General features: G+C 43.8%; 1 protein-coding gene across 1 annotated transcript in view; it reads right to left on the reverse strand.

Annotated features, from left to right (window-relative positions):
• Nucleotides 1-351: 351 nt before the first annotated feature.
• ppargc1a (peroxisome proliferator-activated receptor gamma, coactivator 1 alpha) overlaps nt 352-23,142 on the reverse strand; it is a 327,674-nt gene continuing 304,883 nt past the window's right edge. Inside the window, 19 exon segments of the mRNA XM_034677128.1 lie at nt 352-3,457; nt 6,213-6,364; nt 6,676-6,797; nt 8,515-8,586; nt 8,588-8,636; nt 10,567-10,659; nt 12,311-12,764; nt 12,767-12,929; nt 12,932-13,401; nt 13,404-13,457; nt 13,460-13,510; nt 17,811-17,870; nt 17,873-17,877; nt 18,089-18,134; nt 19,019-19,758; nt 19,760-20,370; nt 21,425-21,550; nt 22,527-22,660; nt 22,663-22,720. Of these exon segments, the coding sequence (XP_034533019.1) occupies nt 3,354-3,457; nt 6,213-6,364; nt 6,676-6,797; nt 8,515-8,586; nt 8,588-8,636; nt 10,567-10,659; nt 12,311-12,764; nt 12,767-12,929; nt 12,932-13,401; nt 13,404-13,457; nt 13,460-13,510; nt 17,811-17,870; nt 17,873-17,877; nt 18,089-18,134; nt 19,019-19,758; nt 19,760-20,370; nt 21,425-21,550; nt 22,527-22,660; nt 22,663-22,720 (3,564 nt within the window). The 3' untranslated portion in view covers nt 352-3,353.

Consider the following 23,142-nt stretch of genomic DNA (forward strand, 5'->3'; position numbering starts at 1 on the left):
GGAAGTTGCTCTGAATTAAGCTGAGATTCTTTATTAGGGGGGAAACTTCAGAGGGAGACAGATGTGCTGAGGATGGCCTTGTGTCACTTCAGTCAGCTTTCATTCAACACTTTGATTTATAGGCACAGGAGAGGGAGGGGAGGAGGGGAGCGGGGATTTATTTGGGAATCAGTGTTTGCAGTGTGCATTGTTTTTAAATCTCCCTCTTTAAAAAACATTCAAGGGTGTCTCCTTGATAGCAATCAGACAAATCATAATCATCCCTCAGCGCCGACTCAGAGTGGTACAGCAGTGCTTGATGATGGGACATTCATCACAGGAAGAAAGGAAGATAATAGGGAAAGAAAGGAGGGTTTTTTTTCAAACACATTTCCCTTTATTGGCATGGTGAGGCTGATGAGAATTGCACATAAAAAATAAAATTCACAAGAAAGTCGTACAATAGGTAGAACCACAAAGGCATTGGTAAGGACTTGGCAGAAGGCAACGTGGATAGGACACAAACAGGTAACAACCCACAGCGACCCCCCCCCCCCCCCTTCCCCTTTCCCCTCATTCACACACACTTTCAGAAACACACACACACACTTCCCTAAAATCACGCTCATACATTCAAACATACATATTGTCCTTCCAAAAGAAACATGATTACCCAACAAAGCAGTGGCAAAGTCCTCCATAGTAGGTCACATTATTAAAAAGTCTGCCACAGTTGAAATTTGAACCATAAGGTATTATAATATATTGCTACTCTAGGCAATTTACAAAGCATTTTTTTTATTACAATGATTAAAGCCACATCTATCAAATGGGACACGACACCATTACCCAAACGCTATACAGACAGCAAAAAAAGTCAAACAATGTCTTCATAAAACACAGGTAAAGGGTTTTTTTCATCCTTCTCTCGACCAATTTTTGTCTCTTTGCATCATAAAAATTAGCCGTTTTCTTGTCAACTCCATGAAAGGAAGCCTGTGATCAGCAAAAGCTTTCATACAAAAGATTTTTTCCCCCTTCCTGTGATGGAAGCTGGTTCTCTCATTACTTGGCGCGCGCAAGAAACGGGATATTAATTGAACCAGAAACCGCAAGGTTACCTTTTATGTCATGTCGGCAGCAGCGGCGGCTGTGATATCTGGACTGTGAGTGTGTATGTGTGAGTGTGTGTGTGTGTGTGTGTGTGTGAGGAGGGGTGTGTGATGGAGAAGTGGTGCGGCATGCGATACATCGTTGAGTAGTTTTCTCTAGGCTTACAGAATGTCATTTAAAATCTGCCAGTTAAGACAGCTGAGAGGCAGATATCCAAAGTGGAGTACACGTCACCGACTGTCATCCCCGGAATAGCCATGCACTACACAACACACAGAATCAACTCGACACGTTTGTACACACACAGGGTGGAGTTAAGAGTCACGTTTTTCACAGATGTCACAAGGTAATGCGTGCATTACAATCACATAGACTCAATTACATCTTAAAGGGAAGACCAGGAAGTGAGAGTGAAGACAATCAAAGGTTTTTTTTACCGCACACATGGTGATGTCACGGTGATGTAATGCCAACATACTTGGAATGGAGTCATCCGAGCTAGCTAGCAGCGGCTGGGTAATGGGTCAAGTCCAAAAATCACACAACAGTAGGAGCTAAAATACAACTCTGAAAAATAATTTATTGCTTTTTATATAGTTTTTTCTTCATTTATATTATTATCATTGTTATTGTTATTAATCATCTTGTAATTATTGTGAATAATATTAGTAGTATCATCATTGTATATATATATATATTTATATTGTACATCAAATACAAGATCTTTAAAAAAGTCAGGAAAAAGGAAATTGTAAACTTTTCGTTGGCATTCACATAATCAAGCGTGAGAGGAGCGATGACGACAAGTGGTATAAAAAAATCCCGCCAAATCATTTTATTGCTTCATGTTCTGAGTGGAAAGAAAAACCAGAAGTGACTGATGGTGGAGACAGAAAAATGACGAGGGGCTGACGGCTGGAGTGATGAGCTGAATGTTTTGATTGTTTTGGAAAGGCATAGAAGGTAATATTATTATCCTCACCGAAGCGTTTATTGTACACCCTGTCTAGTGATTGAAAGTTAAATAACACAAATCGAAAGACAACATGAACAGAAAAATAAAATTTCATGAGGTACGCCATGTTCAATGGAGCCCATAAATAGTCTTGATTCAAATATTAAAATAAATAGATAAATATGTGTTTGTACTGATTGAAAAGATTTGAATGCAGTTTTCTCCTTCAGTAATCATACAAAGCAATAAAATCAAACTGAGGTTATATATATGAAGATATAGAATGATATCTACATATATACTGATTGCTTCAGAAATAATTAATAAAAAATGGGGTACCTTTTTTTACAATCATGAAAAACACGTTAAAAATGCATTTTACACTAGTTGTATAAGCAAAAACACTGATTGAGAAAAACTTTATAAACAGATAAAACTATACATGGTTGACTGTTTTTTTTTTCCCAACAAAATAACTTAAAAAAGACGTTTTTTCACATGCTCCCTTAAAATGAGCAATCGGACGCATCTTTTTTTCTTTTTTTTTTTACAATCATGTCATGTCTTCTAAACATCATGTAGGTGTACAACAAGTTTTACAGTATTGTAATTACTACAGATCGACATTCTGAATTAAGAAATTTTCTCTTCATTTTAAAAAAAGGCTGCATTTTACAGTGCATAGCTGTAACAAATAAAGAACTTTATCCGATATGTACATAAAATAAAAATATTCCTTTTTATAGTATTTGTAAATACACGGCTACATTTCTCCTTAAAATGTAGACAACAATGTTACCTTGAGAATTTTACCTCCAAGATACAATCCCCTATACTCTGGGTTGTAATGTAACACTAGATCCAAACACCAGATTTCAAAGAAAGAAAAGAAGAATCAAAACAGCAAAAGAAAAGAAATCTGGCTGAACAAGCTGCATGTTTTCACTCCCAAAGAATTGTGGGTATTGTAGTGCTTGGAGAAAAAAAATCAAGAAGTTTTTCTTTTCTTCTTTCACTCATGGTTGTACAGCAGTAGAGTGCACCAAACCTGTGCACCAGGTTCTGAGGGTTCACTGGCTTTTCCCACAATGCATTGTCTCTTCCCGTCTCTCCAGCAGCTATGTTCATGTAAACTTCATTTTTGATATATTCATTTATATTGATATAGGTCTATAGACGTGTTCTTCTATACTCTATGACATAGAGTGTAAAACTTGTGGTAGTCTCGTCGTCGAAGGAGCGAGAAACAAACATTGAGGTATCAGAAGTCCCTCTTTGTGACAGACAGCAGGTGCCGCTGAACTGGTTACCTTCTCAGGCTGCGCTGGGCCTCCCTAAGCAAGCTGTCGAAATCCATGGAGTCATACTTGCTTTTTGTGGAGGCTGGATCAAAGTCGTCCGAATGGGAGTCTGAAAGAGACAACAAAGGATTGTTTTGGTGTCGGTTTCTTTGAAAATGCAGATGAAACGAGGGTTCACCTTTGTACTTTCAAAAATCTGAATGATTGCGAGCTCACGGAATAGTCTGTCTTTACATCATTATTGCTCAGTCAAATGCGGCTCAGTGTTAATCTGACAGTTAAAATGCTTTTGAGTGCAAAAGTTTTCCCAAATGAAGAAGAACAATTTGATCCTGAACTTTATCTTCACCACAGACATAAAGAGGGTAACGTGAAAACATTAAACATACAGGAGAAAGTCATTTATTATGAGTGGTTCACATGCGCCGTAATGTCTTCATTAGATCCTCTAAGCTAGTTTCTATAATAAACAAGATGAACGTCCAAAGTCTGAATTTTAAGTATTTAAAAACATTTCAAATGTATTTTTTAAATTCCTCTCCTCCACACTTGTTTTATAAAATTGTATTTCTCTAAAATTTGAAGTACCTAAAGAAAGAAAGCAACATTTAAATGCAAAGTAAATACTAGCAGCCTGTTGCAAACACATTAAATGGTTGTCATGGTTTTTGATTTTGAGGTGGCCAATCAGATATATCAAGGAGAACTCACTCCTCTTGGCACACCCCTGCATCCAGCATCTAGTTGTAGATATAGGTTTCCAATAGTCAGCAGAAATGAACACAGGAGGGCTTTCATTTGCTTCAGAATGGAGGTATTGAACACTGATCATCTGTCTCAGTGTTTATACTAATATCATTTGCTCCCAGCAGCCCATTTCTACTCTTACGTGTGGGATTATTTGTGTGTTTTAAATGGTGTGCTGTAGTCTGTGCATTGTATATTATTTTTGCAGGGCCTTGGTGTAACCCAAAGACACATTTCACAGTAGTTTACAACAAAGTTGATCAAAGAAGTCTGTTCACTACAACCACCGATTCAAAAGAAAGAAAAGGAAAAAAGGGATTTTTATTCACATAAACAAGAGTTATGAAATCATATTCTTCTCTTGGTGCATCTCTCACATGTCCCATTTTTCTGATCAGCTGATAATACATAAAGAGCATCTTATCTCTCCCAACAGACAGCTTCACAAATGGGGCCCCCAACGGGCCCAGCAGCACACCGCCACAGCTTTGAGAAATGGGAGTGACCATGGCAGCTGGAAGACGCCAGTCGTGATCTAATGCAGTGGCCACGGGCTGGATCGTGTCACACTGCGCACCTTGAGGGATGAAAAATACCCCGGTGCTCTACTTTAAACTAATGGACAGTGTCTCTGGAAACAAAAAAAAAGAGGCAAAGACAGGGGCAAGGGAGGTTTGGATACCACACTATTCCCTCTCAATCGCTTCATCCTGTGCTATCAGCGTGGGGACGACCAAAATAGCCTGCTCCTGACAAAGAGGCGGTCCAATGAAGGCCCTTTCCATTTCAGTGGACTGATTAGTCAATCTCAACATAATGTCTGTCCTCAAGGCTTTCGGATTAGCAACTGTTTCTGTGTGTGTCAATTTCTCATCATGTCCTCTCTTTAAAAGCTGATGGCTTGGAGCATGTGCTTTAGAAATGTATAGTAACTGCTTCATTTATAGAGGAAAGTGCTCTTTTCCTCTACTGTTGACCTGCTGACCCTCTTGTTGAGATGTATAAAACATTCCTGACCTCACTTTTGGCTGGTGAATTAATGTCAACAGTCGATATATTTCTTATGCCTCTCTTTTAGATGATTTATTGTGAAGATAATGGGACATCTTTGGCTTAAGGTTCAATGTGGAAGTGAAATTGTCTCCACCTTTAAAACTGAGGCTAACAGAGGCTTTATTCTTCACATGTCAGAAGGGGGGCATTTTGCCAGAGGATAAAAAGCCTGGATTTCATTGATATCTTGCATTATTTATCATGTGCGTCATTCGACCCTTAGCTGCATCCATTTGTGTGCAGTGTTCTGCCTGTGATATATGTTTCTGATCAATATGGCAGCTATGTACGTACATGCATGTTTACTCAGAGGAGTCACTTGTGATGGATGATTTCAGCTACACTGCAGTCTTCCTCCACCCACAAAGGTAGCAGGTATCTTTAAGCATATGTGCTTTACTGTGGCCCCTCCCTCTATGTAAACAAGTGGCAACAGCTGGCAACAGATGGAAGCTCGCTCTAGAGGGAGGGCGGGAGGGGATTGCTGGGACTTAACCTTGCTCCCACCTTCCTCTTCCTCACCTCATCTCTTTTCCTTTACTCTCTTGTAATTTCATCTTTCACTCCCCCTTTCCCTTCCTTTTTCGCCTCTCCTCTCATATCATTAAAGTGATCCACACACCCACATATAAAGTGTACATCCAAAAGCAGATGAAAACACATACAGCTGCACACATGCTTTTAACAGCTATCTCTCTTCCTAATGTGTTGCATTTCTTACCCGCAAAGTAGAAACAAGCATCCGCTGTTCAAGAGTATTGCAGCCTACTTTATTGTCTGACAAGCAAAGAGGAAACAGAGCTTTATTCTTGGTGACCTTTGAACTTCATTTGCCCTTTTGAGTCTGAAATGCCTGCTGGACAAATTCAGCGCTGAAGGAAGCCAAAGATGGTTCTCTTTTGATCTGGATGCATCACTCCAGCTTTTTTTCCAGACTGATTTCCCCCCCATTTTTTATCCTCTTTTCACTGACACTACTTTTGCAAAACACACTGCATGACTGCAGGGGGGGAGGTGAGAGAGAATACAAAAAAGAAAAGAAGAAAAAAAAAAGCTGCACTTACCCAAGTCTGTGTAATGTGATTTGCTGAACTGCTTTTGCCCGCCAAAGCACAGCTCGAACTGAGGCTCGTTTGACCTGCGTAAGGTGTGTCCGTTTTCAAGGGCGGCAAAGGCGTCACAAGTGTAGCGGTACGTGATGAAGCCAAAATTGTCCCTGTCAGGAATAGAGAATACGTCAGAGTGATGCTGCAGGGGGGGGGGGGGCAACGAACAATAAGTGAACACAGAGGGGCCTTGTCTTAGATGGCGATCACGCTATTATATGCAAAGGAGAATCAATAAAAGTGTATCTTTGGGGCGGCATAGATGGATCAGGAGATGCTCTTAGACTACACAAGCTCTGTCTTTGTTTTAGACCTTCAACACTTTACTCTTTTTAAGTTCGACAGTTGCAAAAGTTGCCTTTACCTCTCAAAGTAACATATAAATGCAAAAGAAAAGTTTGTCCTGGGGCTTTTTACTCACCCATCGTCCCTCAAGTTCACTGCACATTCTTCAATCTCGCCAAAGACTTCAAAGCGGCGCTTCAACTCGGTCCGGGTGCAGTCGGACCTAAGTCGCCCCACATACACCACCCGTCTCTCCTCCTGCTCGTTAAAGAGGAAAGACAGAAGGAGATTAAAAGGAGGGAGCCTGTTTTTCTGTTTCCCCTCTGTTTCTTTCTTCACCTGGCCTTAATGAATTGGTCTTGATCACTCCTGTGGATACTCCAGCTGACTCCAAGCCCCCCTGTTTTTTTCTCTTTTCCTTGTCCCTCTTCTCTTTCTGTCTGTCGGTGTTCCACTGTGATTGGTTCAACTTGCTTTCCTGTTATCTGATAGAGTTGCAGATAGAGTGCCCTCAGTCTGCCTCAGTACCACAATCCCCCCCCCCCCCCCTCTTTCTGCAACTCATCAACTGGAGGCAGAGTGATTTTTATCAAATGATGCCAGGTCTTAAGTTTGCTTCGTCTTTTTGTGAAGTCTAAAAATAAAGCAGTGGAATGACTCAGCCATACATCACAAAAACCCTTTTCTTTCTTTCTGTCTTTTTTGTCCTGGGACTTAGGAGTCAAACTCACAACACACAGGCATTGTTGCTTAATGAAAAGTCTGTTAATATTACACAGATATTCATTTTCTAAGAGAGAGGGAGCATTGTGAGCCACAGGGCAAAAAACATGAATTTCCTTGAACCTCAGAGGACGACGGGGGTCATAGTGGAATAATTTAGGAACAAGCTGCACCCGGCTGCAATTACAGCTTTTGAGTACTTTAATTGCATCTGCTAATCATATAATATAGCACAGGCCTGGGGCTACAGTGTACCACCAGTATTATTTATTTATTCATTCATTTACTTGCCGTTACAAAGGCAGGTCCACTGAGGCTTGTTGGAATTTTAAAAGCTGTCTTGAGGGTTCTGGTAGTGTGTATGTAAATCAGTTGCCTGGTCCTAAACTCAAAGTTCACCTTTGCCCTGTTAGACTTGTGCAAAGTAGCAGAGAACAATACATATTAACTACAGATGACTGTTTTTCTGCCTTTCTCACTTTCTGTAATGCTCGAGACAAAAAAAAGGATTTGCTGAATTAGGGGTTTTAGATGCTGACAACTGATAAATAAGCGGCCTTTCGTTGATGGCACCCTACGGGCTGCCTGTCTGTGTGTGTGTGGGTGTGTGAGTGAGACAGACAGACAGACAGACAGGAGGAGGATGCGTTCACATGCCTCGCCTCCCAAACCGTGTTTGACAGCTTGAGCTCGGCTGCTCCTAATTGTTTGTCTTTCCATCTCTGAATATGTATGCACGCCAAGCCAGGTTTGCAATCCTGCATCATTTAATGTGTGCTTTATCAACGGGTGGCTGTGGCGTTACCCTGCGGGAAACCTGAGTGATTTCACACCGAGACATGGAGAGTGGAGATATGAGGGGGATGTGGTGGAATTTTGATATGGAAAAATCTAAAGAGTTTAAGAGAATCAGTATCCGTTTCCTTTTTTTTTTGCCCTTTCCTGGCTAGTTTCTGTTTTGGATTATTTTAACATTTTACCCTGTGGTGTGATTAATAAGAGTCGACAGTGTTTCCAGACCACAGAGATGTTAAAAATACACTACCCAGAGATAAAGAGGAAGGACCTGTCGCCTGAATCATTCAGGAACTCACTTTGTATGTGTTCTTCTGGTATGGAGATGCAGTGGCACATAGCACTAGGCTTAGGGCTGTGTCATCAAGTGTGTGGTTGCAGGATTTTAACATGTACCACAGCAGTGATTGCATGTGTTCCCTTTTTTAAAGATCATTTATATCATGAGTTGACTCACTATTGCTTTTTGCCGTTGCCTCTCTCTCTGCTCAGCCCGCTCAAACTCCCGCTTCTCATAGTCCCGCCGGTACTTCCTCCCTCTTCAGCCTCTCGTGCTGGTACTCCTCATAGCTGTCATACCTGCGGAGAAAAAGAAGATAGGTGTGATATCAACGTCCTCGCTCGCCCTTCTTCAAAAAAAAGAAAAGAACAATTGCCCGTATCCACTGAGGAGCAGTTCACTATACTCCCCCCACTCATGGTTGAGAAGGGGGTTGCAAAGGAAGAGGAAAATAGACATGTTAATAAGATGTCTCTCCGCCATTGCTATGATTACGACGCCTGCAGGAAAAGGCCCACGGGAGAGCCGGCGAGCAGCGCGGTCGGGGATCCGGGCAGCTGCAACTGTCAGCACAACTTCACATGTCATTACTTTCTGCTTACTTAGGGCTTCATCAAGAGGGAAAGTGCAACTACTTTCTCCCCACAGCCACCACTCCAAACTGGCACAAGACGTGTCCGTTAAGTTTTCGACTGATGAGCGACTCTCTGGGTTGTCGGGTGTCATTAGGGCCTGTGGGTGCCAAATCAGCTTGGAGCGCTGGGATGGTGTCAGTCTCCCTCCCTCCCTCCCTCCCTCTCCGTCCCCCTCTCTCTCTCTCTCTTTCTTCACTTTGCCAGTACTTCTCTGCATATGAAGTGGTCGATTCAGCAGTAGCTCATAGAAAACTACAGAGTCGCTAAGTTGAATAAGTCTCATTCTACAACTGGGGGCATCGACTCTGAGGTGAATTATTGGGAATTTTTTGTCACCCGTGCATGATCAATTAAACGTATTTGCCCTAAAAGTTGGATACAACATCACCAAGTGGGTGATACAGAGCGTGATCTAGCTTTTGCTTGATGTAAAGAACAAAAGAGAGAAGTTCTGTGTGTGCTAACAGGGAAAAGTTACTTGAACAGCATTTGTTTGAAGCGACTAAGGTCAGACATGGACAGCTTTAACAGTCTTTCATAAACACCTAAACAAAGCTAGTATAATTTATTGTCCTATATTCTTAATTGTATGCATGATACCTCTTCAACATTCTTCCCTTTCTTATTCTTTGAATATTATCGATCAATGCCAAGGTAATATGGACACTCTGAGGTACAAAATGTCTTTGAAAGTAGTATGGGAGGTGGAGCCTTCAGTTATCAGGCCCTTCCTTCTCCTTAGGACTCATCTACCAGTCAGGGTCTGGGAGGCTGACACCCTCTCTTCCTATTTTAAGAGGCAGCCTAAAACTTTCCTTTTTGATTAAGCTGACTTAGACCAACCCCAAGTTATGCTGCTATAGGCTTATCCTTCCGGAGCACCTGGCACACTGAGCTCTTGTTTCTCCCCATCTCTTTCTCCTCTATAATTCTGCATGTTACTAACTTCAAATCTTCATGTCCCATTAATGTCAGTAATCATATGTCTTCCTGGAAGTTCTTGAGCTCCCTTGTCTCATGTAGCTCTACAACAGCTACAATATCAGTCTTACCTTAATTATCACTATTATAATGCTAACGTTAATTTTAGAACTCATTACTTAACCTGCTTTAGCTGGTATTGTTATTCTAATCCAAGTATCATCATCATAATTGTAAATGCTGATATCAGACCTATTGATCAGTCTATTATTATGACTTTGCAGTCCCTGCAAATAGTAAACATAGTGTTGCCATCATTGTTGACACTGTAACCAGATTCTGTTTCAGCTGTTGTCGTCGCTCTGTTTGTCTATATCCAACTCTCTCTTCCTGCATCTCTCTGTCCCCCTTTCAGAGCCCAACACAGTCACAGCTGACATCAGTCTGGTCATGCTCAAGGTTTCTGCCTGTTAAAACGAGTTGTTTTCTTGATGCTGCAAAGTGCTCTGCTCATGGTGGATTAAGATGAGATAAGATTAAACCTTGTCTTGTCTTAGAATTTGCGCTCTATAAATAAAGACGATTGATGAAGGATTAATATCATTGCCTTGCTGACGTACATACCAAATAAGAATGATAAATTAAGTGTAATGAATCTATTGAAAACACTCACCTTGGCCTGCGGCTCAGAGGAGATCGAGACTGAGAGTGAGGGCTCTTGTGAGTCCTGGAACGAAAAGTGCTTGAATCTGTGTTGTGGCGAGACCTATGTAGAGAACAAAAACAGATTATTTAGTCAGAATACGAGGATTTTTTTCTAACACAAAGAATATTATAAAGATCGAAACCAACCCCAGAAAGCTGCTCATCTCAACCTTAAAAAAAACATAGAACTTAATGTTGATTCTTGCATACTTGTGACACCCTGATTAATTTGTTCTTGTGCAAAATCAGCCTCTTTAATATTCCCTAGGCTCATTCAGGTGTTAGAAACTGGGTTAATTCCAGATGAAAGCCTCCTGTATCCTCCTTCCCTTGTCCTAATGTAACCCCTGGCAGAGGAAAGTGAGCATAATTTTCCTCAGAACTTTCCTACACACCTGAGCTTGCATACACACGCACCTGCTATCTATGTTGTATGAGGGAAATGGTCAATACTGTGGGCCCTGGTGGCCTGACTGTGGAGCTTGTACCCCTGCACTCCTCCAGCTTCTGATGCTTAATTATTGAAGTGTTGCTGAAGAAGGAAGACCTGAATAATGAAGGGGGGAGAAGTTTGGGAAGCTCACAGAAGCAAAGCACAGCCAGTTTGCAAAGGATCGAGGATCTTACGCTGTGGAAACTTGAAACACAGAAGGGGGATTTTGAGAATTATTCTGCTGAAATTCTATTTATCTTTCCAAGCTTCTTGTTCTATTGTTTGGAAAAACTCAGATCCCTGCCGAGTGTTTTCAGAAAGCTTGTCAAATTCTGATCGAGCACCTTGAGACTTTTATTGTATAATTTGCGAGCGTGTGAGTGTGGAGCAAAGAACAAGGGCTTGAGTGGAATCAAGTGATTCTATTGGCTCGGTGGAGTAAACTGACCTTTAAGTTATCAAGCAAACAAACTGCAGAAGAATCCTAAACTCAATGAACCACTACTGACAAAGTGAATTTACCCACGTCTTTCACAGTAACTACAATTCGTCTCTGTTCTTCTGCTGAAAAATGGAGTGAAAAACCCCATGGCTCTGATCAAAGGGAAGCATGGGAAATGTAGTTCTCACACGGAGCTATGATGATGATAGGAGTCTCTTTTGAGAGGGGTTTCAAGACTACATTCCCACAGCCTGGATTCGGCTTTCATCTCTGGGGATGTAAAGGAGGAGGGTTTGCCACTCAGTAAAAACAACAGCTGCTGCTTAAAACAATAGCCCCGGCATCAAACAGAAAACAGGAGCAAGAGAGGGGGGGTGGTTGTTAGAAAGACACTCAAATGAAACTCCCTGCCTGGAGATTAAAACTGATACTGTTCAAACGTCCACTGCCTCTAGCACGTTTCAACTTCTGGGTTTTCCTCTTTTTAGTGTTTTTTCAAGGGAGATCACAACATTAGAGCCATATTTTTCCTCATTATCAGTTTCCACCTGGTTTATAGGCAGCATTTAGTTTGAATACCGACAGCAGACAGTTGTGCATTTTCAATCTTTTTGTAAGACTTGCCAAATCTACTCGAGGTCTGGTCCAGGCAAAGCAAACACTAGCAAGAGGTCAAGAACCCACGCTAAGAGTCTCCCGGGTCTTTCCTGTCTGACACCAGCCCTGACGACAGATCAGGCCTGTTTTACACTCCTAAGATAGATCCCCTGCCAGCTCAAAGGCCTGTTTGAACTGCATGGGTGGGAAGAAGCCAAAAGGGTGAGAGACGCTTCTTACCAGGAGGAGGGGCGTCTGTCAGGTGAGCTGGAGAGTGAGCGCCTCCGGTAGTGTGAAGAGGAGCTGCACGAGCCGGAGTGGGAACTGGAACGGGAGCGGGAGCGGGAGCCGCTGCTGGTCCAGCAGAAAGGCCTGCTGGGCGAGAGGAGGAGGGAGGACGGAGGGGAGACGGAGCCTCTCGATGGGGAGCAGCTGGAAGGTGGGGAGCAGGAGGGAGAGCAGGGGGGGCAGTCGAAGAGTAGGTCCAGAGGGGTGCCCTCCCACGGGAAAAGGATGCGACTCTCACGGCCCTCACCGAGCTCCAGCTCTTCATGGAAGGGGAGGAATCCGGGGTGCAGGTAGGTGGAGCCAGGCAGCCTTTGGGAGTAGTTGCCATCCTCTCCCTCTTTAGGGGGGTGAGGGGCCGCAGCTTTATTGGGTTTGCTGCCTGGTTCTCTCTCCTGGCCACCCGGATGTAAAGGGCTTTTAAAGGGAGGCCAAAGTGCTTATTGAGTTCTGCTCTGATATCCTTGTCGCACAGAAGCTTCCGGCTGGTGGCAGAGACTTGTAGTTGGTCACTGTCTGTGATTGCTTCTTGGGAGGGGGTTTGCTTCCCTATCTCCTGGACCTGGACTTCTTCTTTGAATCCAAGGAGGCAAAATTCTTCTGCTTATCCAGAGGACCACATGGAGCTGACAATGGAGAAGATGGAGATGAGGATGATGAGGATGCTGGCATGGCTGAGTCCCTACATTCGACATGCCTGTCCTCCACTTTGCCTGAAAAAGGCAAATGAGCAGCAGCGGTTATTCCCGCTGCTGTAGTCATGGCAAGAGTGGCTGTGCCGCCATCCTTCTTAGCGCTAGCCAATGCCTGGCAATAGTCATGGTCACTGTAGCCACGCGGCAGCGCTCGCTTATTGATGCTAGCGCCGCGATGCTCCTCAAGGCCACCCCCCGCTGTGTGTTGGGTGTAAGGGAGGGTGGGGGACGCTTTGCTCAGCTGGGCATAAAGCTCAGTCTGTTCGGGACCCTTCCTGATGGGGCCCCCGCCTGAGGCACCTGGGGCCGGGGCCAGAGCGCCGGGGTCCGACTCGCTCAGCCTGGCTCTTTGCACGCCAAGGCCGAGGAGGAACATGAAGACAACTTGGTTTTGAGCGATGCTTTGAAGGATTCTCTTGACTGGCTTTGTGTGGGGGCGTGGTAGGTGGTGTCAGACCTGCAGAGGGAGGAGAAGAGAGAAGCGTGGTGTCATAAAATGAAAATGGAATCATAATGAAAAACCCCTCAAAATACCCCCACCCCCCTTTAATCTATAAAGTCCTGGTTCAGTTTATGGACAGTGGACACAGATACATGCCTGATTAAAATATTCACTTTCCATCAGCCTAATCCTGATCTCTATTTTATTGCAATCTTGACAGATTAATGTAATGCTTGGTGTAACTTAATATGATGGTGCTGTAATACGGATGACTTGCCATCCCCTTCCACTCTGACCTTGGAAAGATCCCTTTTCATGAGAAAAAAAAACACACAATACAAAACCCTGCAGAGGTCGAACGTAATGCTTTCGATGAGAAAGAATTAGAGTCTATGTATCATATCTCTGCCGGCCTGGCATAAATGTCGGCACTGGACAGCAGCCAATTCAACTGAATAAAACCAAAGACTTGAAGACACATCAGTGACATGGCGCCTACATGTTTCAAGAACAATGTCGCTTCTCTTAGGGTACAAATTCCCCTGTTTGGTGATGTTGCCATGCTGAGATGTCTGCTTTTTCATGGCAGAACAGGAAGTACTGTCGAATGGGTTGTCATTCTTCTCTGATGGCATGTCCCTACTGTGTGTGCCCCCCCATCTTTCCTTCCCGCCTCCTACAGATTTACAACCAGACAGATGGCAGTTATATGGGAAGTCCTGAGATGAGCCCACTTTATAGCATTGTTAATGCACTCACACAAACAGCAGCCACCATTACTCTCATTCTCTCTTCCCCCCCTCTCCTTCAATCTTGTATTCTCCCCCTTTTACTCTCTCTTCCCTGTTCCCTGGATCAATCTCTACTTCTCCCTTTTCTCGACATCCTATCCTGTCTCTGCCTCGCACAGAACAAATGTGCCCACACACATACACACACACACGCACACACACAATCGTCGCTAACAGTCTCTTACTGAGGTCAAACTCAGGCCACTTTGAAACACATACGCTCTCCCCTCTTCTTTGCCTTTCTTATAATGCACATCATTCTTCCCCTCGCTGGTGAATTGCACCAAATGACAGCTATTAGTATCAAAATCCAGTGTTAGAGTGTGCGCAGGGAAGACAGGAGCAAAAGGGAGCCTTACACATAAATATGCAAGTTTCTGAAAGCGCTTGCTGTGTTTGGAATGCCTGATCCAACGGCTTAGCATCCTACTTATTAACGGGGATGTGTCTGTAAAGCCACCCACTTCCCTTTATGTGCCCTCTTTCTTCCATCTTTTAGCTCTGATAGGAATATAGACATGTACTGCATGAACAGGAGAGGAGAGAGGGAAAAAAGGGTTGTTACACATCGCCTGAGGAACTTCTGTTTCACCAATGAAGCACCATCTGTCCAAACAATGTGTGCGTGGGGTCATAAACTAGGAGCCATTAGTGATGGGGGTGAAATAAATCAGAATTAGATAAATATGTGCCTCTCAGTCAAATGTGCAAGTGATGGATGATCCACTGAGTACCACCAATCATGTAACCAGCAGAGTGAAGACGAGTAAGACAGAAAAAAAGAGGAAGATTTCTTTTGTCTGGATGCAATTGCAAGGAGCAAATAACCACTCAGTGCTTAAAGAGTTGATCCGGCAGTAAGCCATGCAAATATCTACACACAGACCACCTCAGTGTCATGAGATACAGTAATTAAAGACAACACGGCTGCATGGGGTAAATCTATTAGCTTGGCAAAGATTAGGCAGATCCCAGAGGGGCTTTGCTGTCTGTTGTTGCCTTCAGTGAACCTTTCTGAGCTGTCAAGAAAGCATTCAGCCAACAGAGTGAAAAAAAAGTCTTCTTTAAAGCTCCTATGAGGAACTTTGGGTGTGTGTTAATTTTGGCGCCTCCCTGGACAAATTGGGGCCTCTTATTGTTTTGCTGATTTTGTCTGATGTGTCAGTTGTAGTATTGTTTTAAATCAAATCTGGCTTTCAGAAGATTCTGGCGATATACAGTAAAAAAAATAAAGATTTTGAGAATAATAACATAACTTCTGAGAATTAAGTTTTAGGAGAAAAAAATGCAACTTTCACAAATATTTGTATTAAGTATGAACAACACTTTATACTTATAAGAGGGTTGTGCTGGTTTATCTATGGGGATGAAAATTGCTTGATGTATTTGATGTTTGTGAGAGTTTACTCAAGTTTAACTTCCTAATTTGCTCAAGTTCCTCATTTTAGTGCATCCTGCTCTTTTTAGAATCCCCTTAAAAACATAGACATAGGCTTACCATAGATTAAAATCACTACTTGTTTCTGTAATATTACAACTTTATTCTTGTAAATTTACTTATTTACTGTTGTAGAATTAAAACTTTAATATTGTACATTTCCAACTTCATTTTTGTAGCTTAAATGTATTCTTATGTAGATGACTGTTTTCTGAACTTTGTATTTGTGAATTAACGAGCTTATTCTCATATATTTAAGACAATTTTTTCGTAAGTAGGACTCTTCATCCTCGTAAATGCAACTTCAATCTTGTATGACTTTTTTCCATTTGTAACTTTATTCTTGTAATTTGACATATTATTCTTAATATCTTATTGTTTTTTCTTTATTTGATGTTGCCCTTATCCCCTGTTGTACTTTAATTGCCTACTGTATCATCTTAGAGACCCTTTGGAGTGATAAAGGTAGAGACAAGGCTGTTTCTGCAGCATGCTGTTTATCACTTGTGACACATATCAGGTGGCAGGGATTTCAGGCATCATAAATGACAGTGTAGAAGTAATCCTTCGTGTCACTTATGGTCTTGTTTGCTTTTGTACCTTGTAAAGAGGCACTGTTATTATTTCAGTCTGTTCACAACCTGAAAAATACTCTGCACAGGAGCTTTTAGTACTTAATAATGAATTGGGTGAGTACAAGATGTACAGATTGATATCCAGCTGATAAATCTTTCTATTACACAGTAACCAGTACTACTACAACCCATCATAAAGCCATAAATAATGTTACTGGCAGCAATTCATGGAAAGTTCCATCAGTGAGCTGCCTTGAAGGTTGGGGTGGAGCTGCCCTCCTGGCTAACTTTCATCTGGTTATCAGTAACACAGCCATAATCTCCATTGTAGTGGAATGTTACTCTAAATCTGCAAAGGACATGTAACTCTGGACCTAATAGCTCTTACCCCTGCTTAAAGGGGTCTATATCCGTCTGTCTCATGCAGCACGAGACTGAAAGCTAATCCCTGAGAAGTAAAAGGGGCTCAGTAACCGAGCTTCCTGGACTAATGACTTTTTCTGCTAATATTCATCCAAAATTTGTGAAGTCAGGTGAAGGGCTTTCTTTGACGGGGTTGTTAACGGAACGGACGCTAAGATTTGGCCACAGGTCAAAAGGCTCACCCACGTGCTGTGAAAACAGGAAGAAATGTTAACCTCGCTTCATTGCCCCAGAGCTTTAGGCAGCGCGGGCCCTTTCCTTGCATTTGGTCTCAACGGCGTCCCCTTTGACCCCAACAAGCTTATCACACAAAAGGGTTAAACGGCACTTGGACCAGGGTCAGAGGGATACAGGGAGACCCTCTTGGGGTTTGACGTGCCACAAATTTCCATCCCCTAAAGAGACAGGAGGTATGTACAAAGATTGTTTCCCCTGCTGGTAATGAGTACTGGAAGGGACAAGTGAACCATCATAGATTCTGAAGGGCTAAGAGTAGCCATGTTGTTTATGTAATCTTTATATTGTTAATCTTGAGGTTAAGTACTGATTTTTTGACACACAAAAAAGAAATAAAAACCCCAAAGTTTGCAGGTTTTAGTCCCATTTCTTGTGATTTCTTCTGATTTTGTTCTTCTGCACATGACACAAAAGGGGATGGTGAAAAAGAGCAGAGAAATACTCTTGGGTCAGCTGATCTGATTATCCATCATGTAAAGGGCCTTAAAAAATAAAAGGCAAAACTGAAAACCCACAGAACCAATTAAAACAGTAACCTGCCTTTTCAATTCCTCTATGATGTGTAGACTGAGTATGCTGTCAGTCAGAGAGCACTGGGATCAGATAGAGAAAGAGGAGAAGCATATTAACTCTTCAGAAATGGGGACATGAGGGGAAGGGTTTGCTAATAACCCTGAAGAGATTTGAAAGCCTAATCAATAGCCGGGCGCATAAAATAGTTCCTCCAGCGCCTTCACCTTGAACTCTGAACTGTGAGGGAACTATCAAGATGGTGGAGCCAGAGTTAACCCTTTATTAGCTACACCAAGGAGTGAGGAGTATATTTTGAATGATAATGACACTTGTGCTTACCTGGGTTCCAGCAATCTCCACACTTAATTGCGTTCATGTTTTGTTACTCAACGGTGATCCTTGTGGTCACTGAAGACAGAAAAAAAAAAAGGTCAACATTTCACTCCATGGGTGAAACTAAAACGCTTTTGTGATATAAGAAATGGAATGATCACAAAAATGCCTCACGTGGATTCTAGTCTTTATAGTTTCTCTATTTTTGCGTGGTTTGTTCTATGTTTCTGTAGTTCTTTTGCTGCTTTCTTGCCTGGAATAATGCGGAAAAACTTCTCACACTTACTTTGGAGACTCTGGGGTCAAAGGAAGTGGCAAGGTGGTTGGTTTGGCTGCAGAACACAAAGGAGCATGGGTAATTATTGATCTAGGTATGACAATCAAGGCAGAAGAGAACATGTCCACATTCTGCAACAATTAATCTTAAATTTACTCATGAAATGCAATTATTACTACGAAAACAACCATTAGAAAGTCTTACTATGGACACTAGTGCACAAAGCATATCTGCATATTTTAGTTTGACCCCATTTTAACAATTACTCTCTTAGGGTAGACTGTTCACTCTGTGAGGCAGGATGGAGTGATGGTGTGTGTTTCACAGGTGTCTAGACACAAACATACCCTGCTCAAGACAACAAATAGATCGAAAATGGAATAAATACACATAGAGACGATGCCACAAACAACACATGACAGTGGGTGAGCCCCTTCCCGGACAATAAAGTTTGTATTTGCATGCACCAACAGCAGAGGAGGGGGAAAAAAGAAGGAAGAAAGGAGAGTCAAGGAAGCTTGTGCAGTTGCCCGAGGCTCTGGCCGACTTGTGGAAACGTGGCTTTTAGTAGCATGACGCTAAAAAGAGCAGCACCCGGGCTCTGAGTCTAAAATGTATGGATTCAGCACACTCAGCTCAATTAGCCAAAAGATCGTTCAAGGGTCGACTTTTAGATACAAGGCGGATAGAAGCAAGACAAGGCTCACCCCCTTTCCCACCCCCTCCTTTTTTCACTTTACTCAGACTTTAAAAAAAGGCCTCCAGGACTAGCAGAAAGCATCGTCTAGCAGGCTGTTTGTTTTTGCCCTCAGAATGACTGTTAGATTTGTATTAGAATAGGGGTTAGTTGTGAAGTCAAACTGGGAAGTGGTTAAAGCAGGAGAGGGAGAAAAAGAGAGCAAGAGATAAGGCCAGTGGGGGGGATGCAGTCATGATTACCTAACAACGGGTGGCCCTGGTCGTCGGGGTGCTCGCTGAGTGCCTGCCTGTGTGGGTGCCCTTGCCCTTGTGTGATGCAGGGAGGGGCGGGCTCTGCAATTCTAGTATCTGGGAAGAGTGGGCTTGGTGGGCTCTGTGAGAGCGCCGCAGCAGGGCTGCCCATGACAAGGTCATCATCATCATCATCATCATCAACACCATCATCATCATCATTATGGGCAACATCCTCCCCATGGTTTAGCCACCCAAGATCTAGTCCAAAACCTATGCCCAGCTCTGAGCCTGGATGGCTAACCCAGCTTTCTAAGTCGAAGGTAAGAGGTGACAACAGGGACCCAGAGTCAGGCTGTTCAACCAGACTTACCGTCTGGTTTTTACAATCATGAGCCCCTTCAAACTCTTCCTCCTCCACCTTTGCATCAGCCTGGTTGGGGCTCTCAAACCTCTTACCTGCTGATTTGCTTTGGGAGCTGGGTAAAGGGGGGATCTTAAGTGGGGGTAAGTTGGCTCGATATTCAGCGGGCCTCTGTTTGGAGGTGAGCAGCTGGCTAAGTAAAGGGTGCCCCGACTTCCCGTCTCTTTTCCTGATAGTCACTGTGATGTGCCTATGCGGCGCACGGCGGGCACTGCTACTGTTACTACGGCCTTGCCTGCCAAAGCCCTTGCTAGCCTGAGTGGCGCCCGCAGCCTCTCGGCAATGCTCACAGCTGTGACTCACCTCTCGGGGAGGGAGGGAATAAGTGCATATACCTAATAAACCTAGCGGCAGCCAGGCGGGCCGCATCGCCTGGCGGCCTTCCTTCTTCACTGGGCGGCCCGTGCTCCAGTTTGGGGCGGGCATGGCCGCAGGTGGAGGTTCTGTGGCCGACAGGGATAGAGGCACCCTCTGACTCCTCCACCCCGTCATCGTGAGTGCAACGCTGCCACTTCCCAGCCCCAACACCAGCCACACTACACTCGCCTGCAGCCCGGCTCTCACCTCGCTGGTGATGCTGCTGCGGCTGCTGCTGCTGCTGCTGCTGCTGCTGCTGCTGCTGTTGCTGTTGAGATGATACGGCGGACTTCTTCTTGGAGGTGGAGGAGGAGGAGGATGAATTGGAGGAGAGGGAGGAGAACGAGGAGGTGGAGGACGAGGACGGCGAAGAGGACGAGGACGAGGCACCGAGACCCAGGCCACTCTTGTCTCTGCTACTTGCACCTCCCCAGGTGCTCTTGGCTTCGCTGGCTTTGGTGTGGAGCAGGATGTCATCGGTGGCTGTTAGGTATTTCAGCAGCTCAGTGCACGGCCGCCTCACCGGGCGGTTCTGTTGACTGGCGCCCCCTCTTGCTTTGCCATTCCAGGGGCTCTCCGTCTGTGCAAAACGAGATACAGAGAAAAATTTAGCTGCCTCAATAAGAAGTTTTGTTCTGTGTGAGTAGTGCAGCTGATCCAGTTTTGAGAAATGTTAAGTGCATAAATAAAAGTTGAAAGAGATGGAGCCTGAGAGAGAGAGGCTAAAAGAGCAACTCAGACAGCCTGAGTACAGCTGTTGCAGAGCCGTCTGGGAGGCAATGGAGGGAGTGCGGTCCGCCCATCATCTTAATTGCGTGGCCCCTCCGAGCACCAGCGTGCCACTCTGTATGTGCACCATGTCCTCCGGGAGTCCTCATTCGCTGTGCTCCAGAAATGGATGACTCAAAGGCACGTTATGAAAATAGACTGTGTGAGGAAGGTTGACGCACTGCATGTGCAAACATTGTACACACTAAGCACACAAATCTGTGTTTGTGTTGTGTTTAGCACACAGGTTGATCACATACATGTTTTTTAATTTTACATCCAGATGACTTTAATCAACAGTTTTCCCAAACTGCTTGTGACACCGAACATATATTATGTCACATTTTGACATCAGATGCAAACAGACATTCATAAACCTATGATACTTGCACTGACTAACATTAATCTCAATCAGCCCCACCCCTTTAGAAAAAAATCCTTTTGAGAGCCATCTAATGAGAACATCAAGTCTGATATTTTGATCTTGTCGTCTCAAGGCATCAATCTCGCCGCAAGACTGCCTGTCGCTGTTTTCTTTTTTTCCTTCTTTTTTCAACAGGCACCATACCAAGGCGGATAAGTGGTGGAGCTAATGAGACAACGGTGCCGAAGCCTCGCCTGGAAAGCCCAACAGCAATCAGCCTGTTTTCATTACGAGAGGGCCCCCTGGGATAGTCGACTAGAGCAGCAGCCTAACATCTTCTAAAGGCGGCCACCAAAACAAGAAAAGTGTGAGAGGGGAGGGAGAAAGAGCCAGAAACAAGACAGGGAAAAACAAACACTAACAAAAATGTGTGTACACGAGTTGAATAAGCAGCAAGGCAGTGCAAGTGCATGTATTTGTCTGTGTCTGTGTGTGTCCCTACCTTGACGACGGCAGGTGGTGGTCTGATCCGGTGGTTGCTGCTGGCTGCATGGTTCTGTGCCTTGCCACCTGTGTATTGATTATAGCTGAGCTGGGAGTTTGCGGGTGCCAGAAGGAGCTTCTTCAGCTGCAGACGGACCAAAACAGAATGAGGGAACGTGGAGAGGGAGGAGGGGGGAAGAGAGTGTGAGTTATGCAAATACGATTGTCTTTCAATTAGACATCCTATGCTTTGTAAATGCAGAACCAGACACAGAAACTGCAGTTAGGAAAGATACAGTTGTGGAAAAGGTTGAACTGCTCTGAGTTTTTCGGCTGATATCACAAGACAGGACAAGTTTCTCCTCCTGTGCAGGTGTTTTCGTATACACAAAGGGAAGCTTCTCCACTGTGATTGAATAAACAAACTCAGGCATGTGGCTAAAGGTCATCTGGAAAGGACCGGCATGGAATAAAATGGACTGTAACTGAACATAACATAACATTTTGGGTCAAAGCCTTTAAGCCTAAGAAAGGCCCAGATGGCGTGGTTATGTGTAAAAATAACAGCACAAAGGTAAGCTGACTTCTCATCATGGGGCCTGTCTTTTTGCCAAAAAGATGAATCGGGCACAGGGGGATTAGTTGGGACCCACTGAGAGAAGACAAAATGAGATGGATTTCTTTTTTATGTGTACTTTCATTACGTGCCGGCTTGATTTCGGGGCTTGTGGCACCGTGTCAACCGTAGTTCCCAAACACGATGTTGGTATCATTGAATTGGCGCCACAATAGCACTGTTATGTAATTAGCGCTGAGCAGCTAACGCATTGATCCATTCCAGTTCCTTTCCTCCTCCGTGCAGCTGTAGTTCTGCACAATTTTACTTAACATATTGTGAACAAATTGTTGCAAATATGGTAATGCTGAAAACAGAAGTCTAATAGATAAACGGCCACTTCTGGTGCCCAATCGTGTTACAGAGCTTCCAATGAAGACTGAAGGGTTAGGGTTGGGGTTGGGGTTAGGGTTGAAAAGCAACAGTGTTTGATAGGTCAGAGGTCATGACTCAAGAATAATATTTTGACCTGCTGATTGGACAATTAAAAGAGAGAGTGGCTTACCAGGGAAGGCTCCTCGGGCTCTGGGGTGTGCGGCGAGCCGTCAGGGGAGGAGGGACAGCTCCGGTCACTGGCATTGGTCACGTCCCCATCTGCCAGGGCCTCGAACGAAGGCAATCCGTCCTCATCCACCGGATGCTGTCCAGTGTCTCTGTAAGCACTGCCAGCAAGTTGGCCTCATTTTCTTCATCTATCTTCTTAGGAGGGGGGAATGGGGGGAAGACAGAAACAGAAAAATAGAGAGATGGAGAAAATAGGACATTTTAGTCAGGAAAAAGTTGCTTTTTCTTCTTCTAGAGAAGTAAAGGTGGTGGGTGGTTGCATGCAGGCTTTCATTGTTAATAGAGTGGGAAGATTTTTTTTCTCAATTTCTCCGCAGCCGCAGAGCTGGCTCTATTTTGGCAGCCTTTTTAAAAACAAAATTCTCTCCCTGCACAAGTGAGTCAAGCCTGTCACTCATATTTTAAGCATGCAGCTTACTGGACCAAAATAATATCTCCCCCAAGAAACCCATTACCAGGCTGACAAGAAGCAAGTATCTAGGGAAGGCGGGGACGGGTTGGGGTGTGTTGCGGTATGGAGCAGTTTGTGGGGGTAAAGGAAACAATGAGCAAAAGTT

This window comes from Notolabrus celidotus, chromosome 23, assembly GCF_009762535.1.
Source record: "Notolabrus celidotus isolate fNotCel1 chromosome 23, fNotCel1.pri, whole genome shotgun sequence".
NCBI lineage: Eukaryota > Metazoa > Chordata > Actinopteri > Labriformes > Labridae > Notolabrus > Notolabrus celidotus.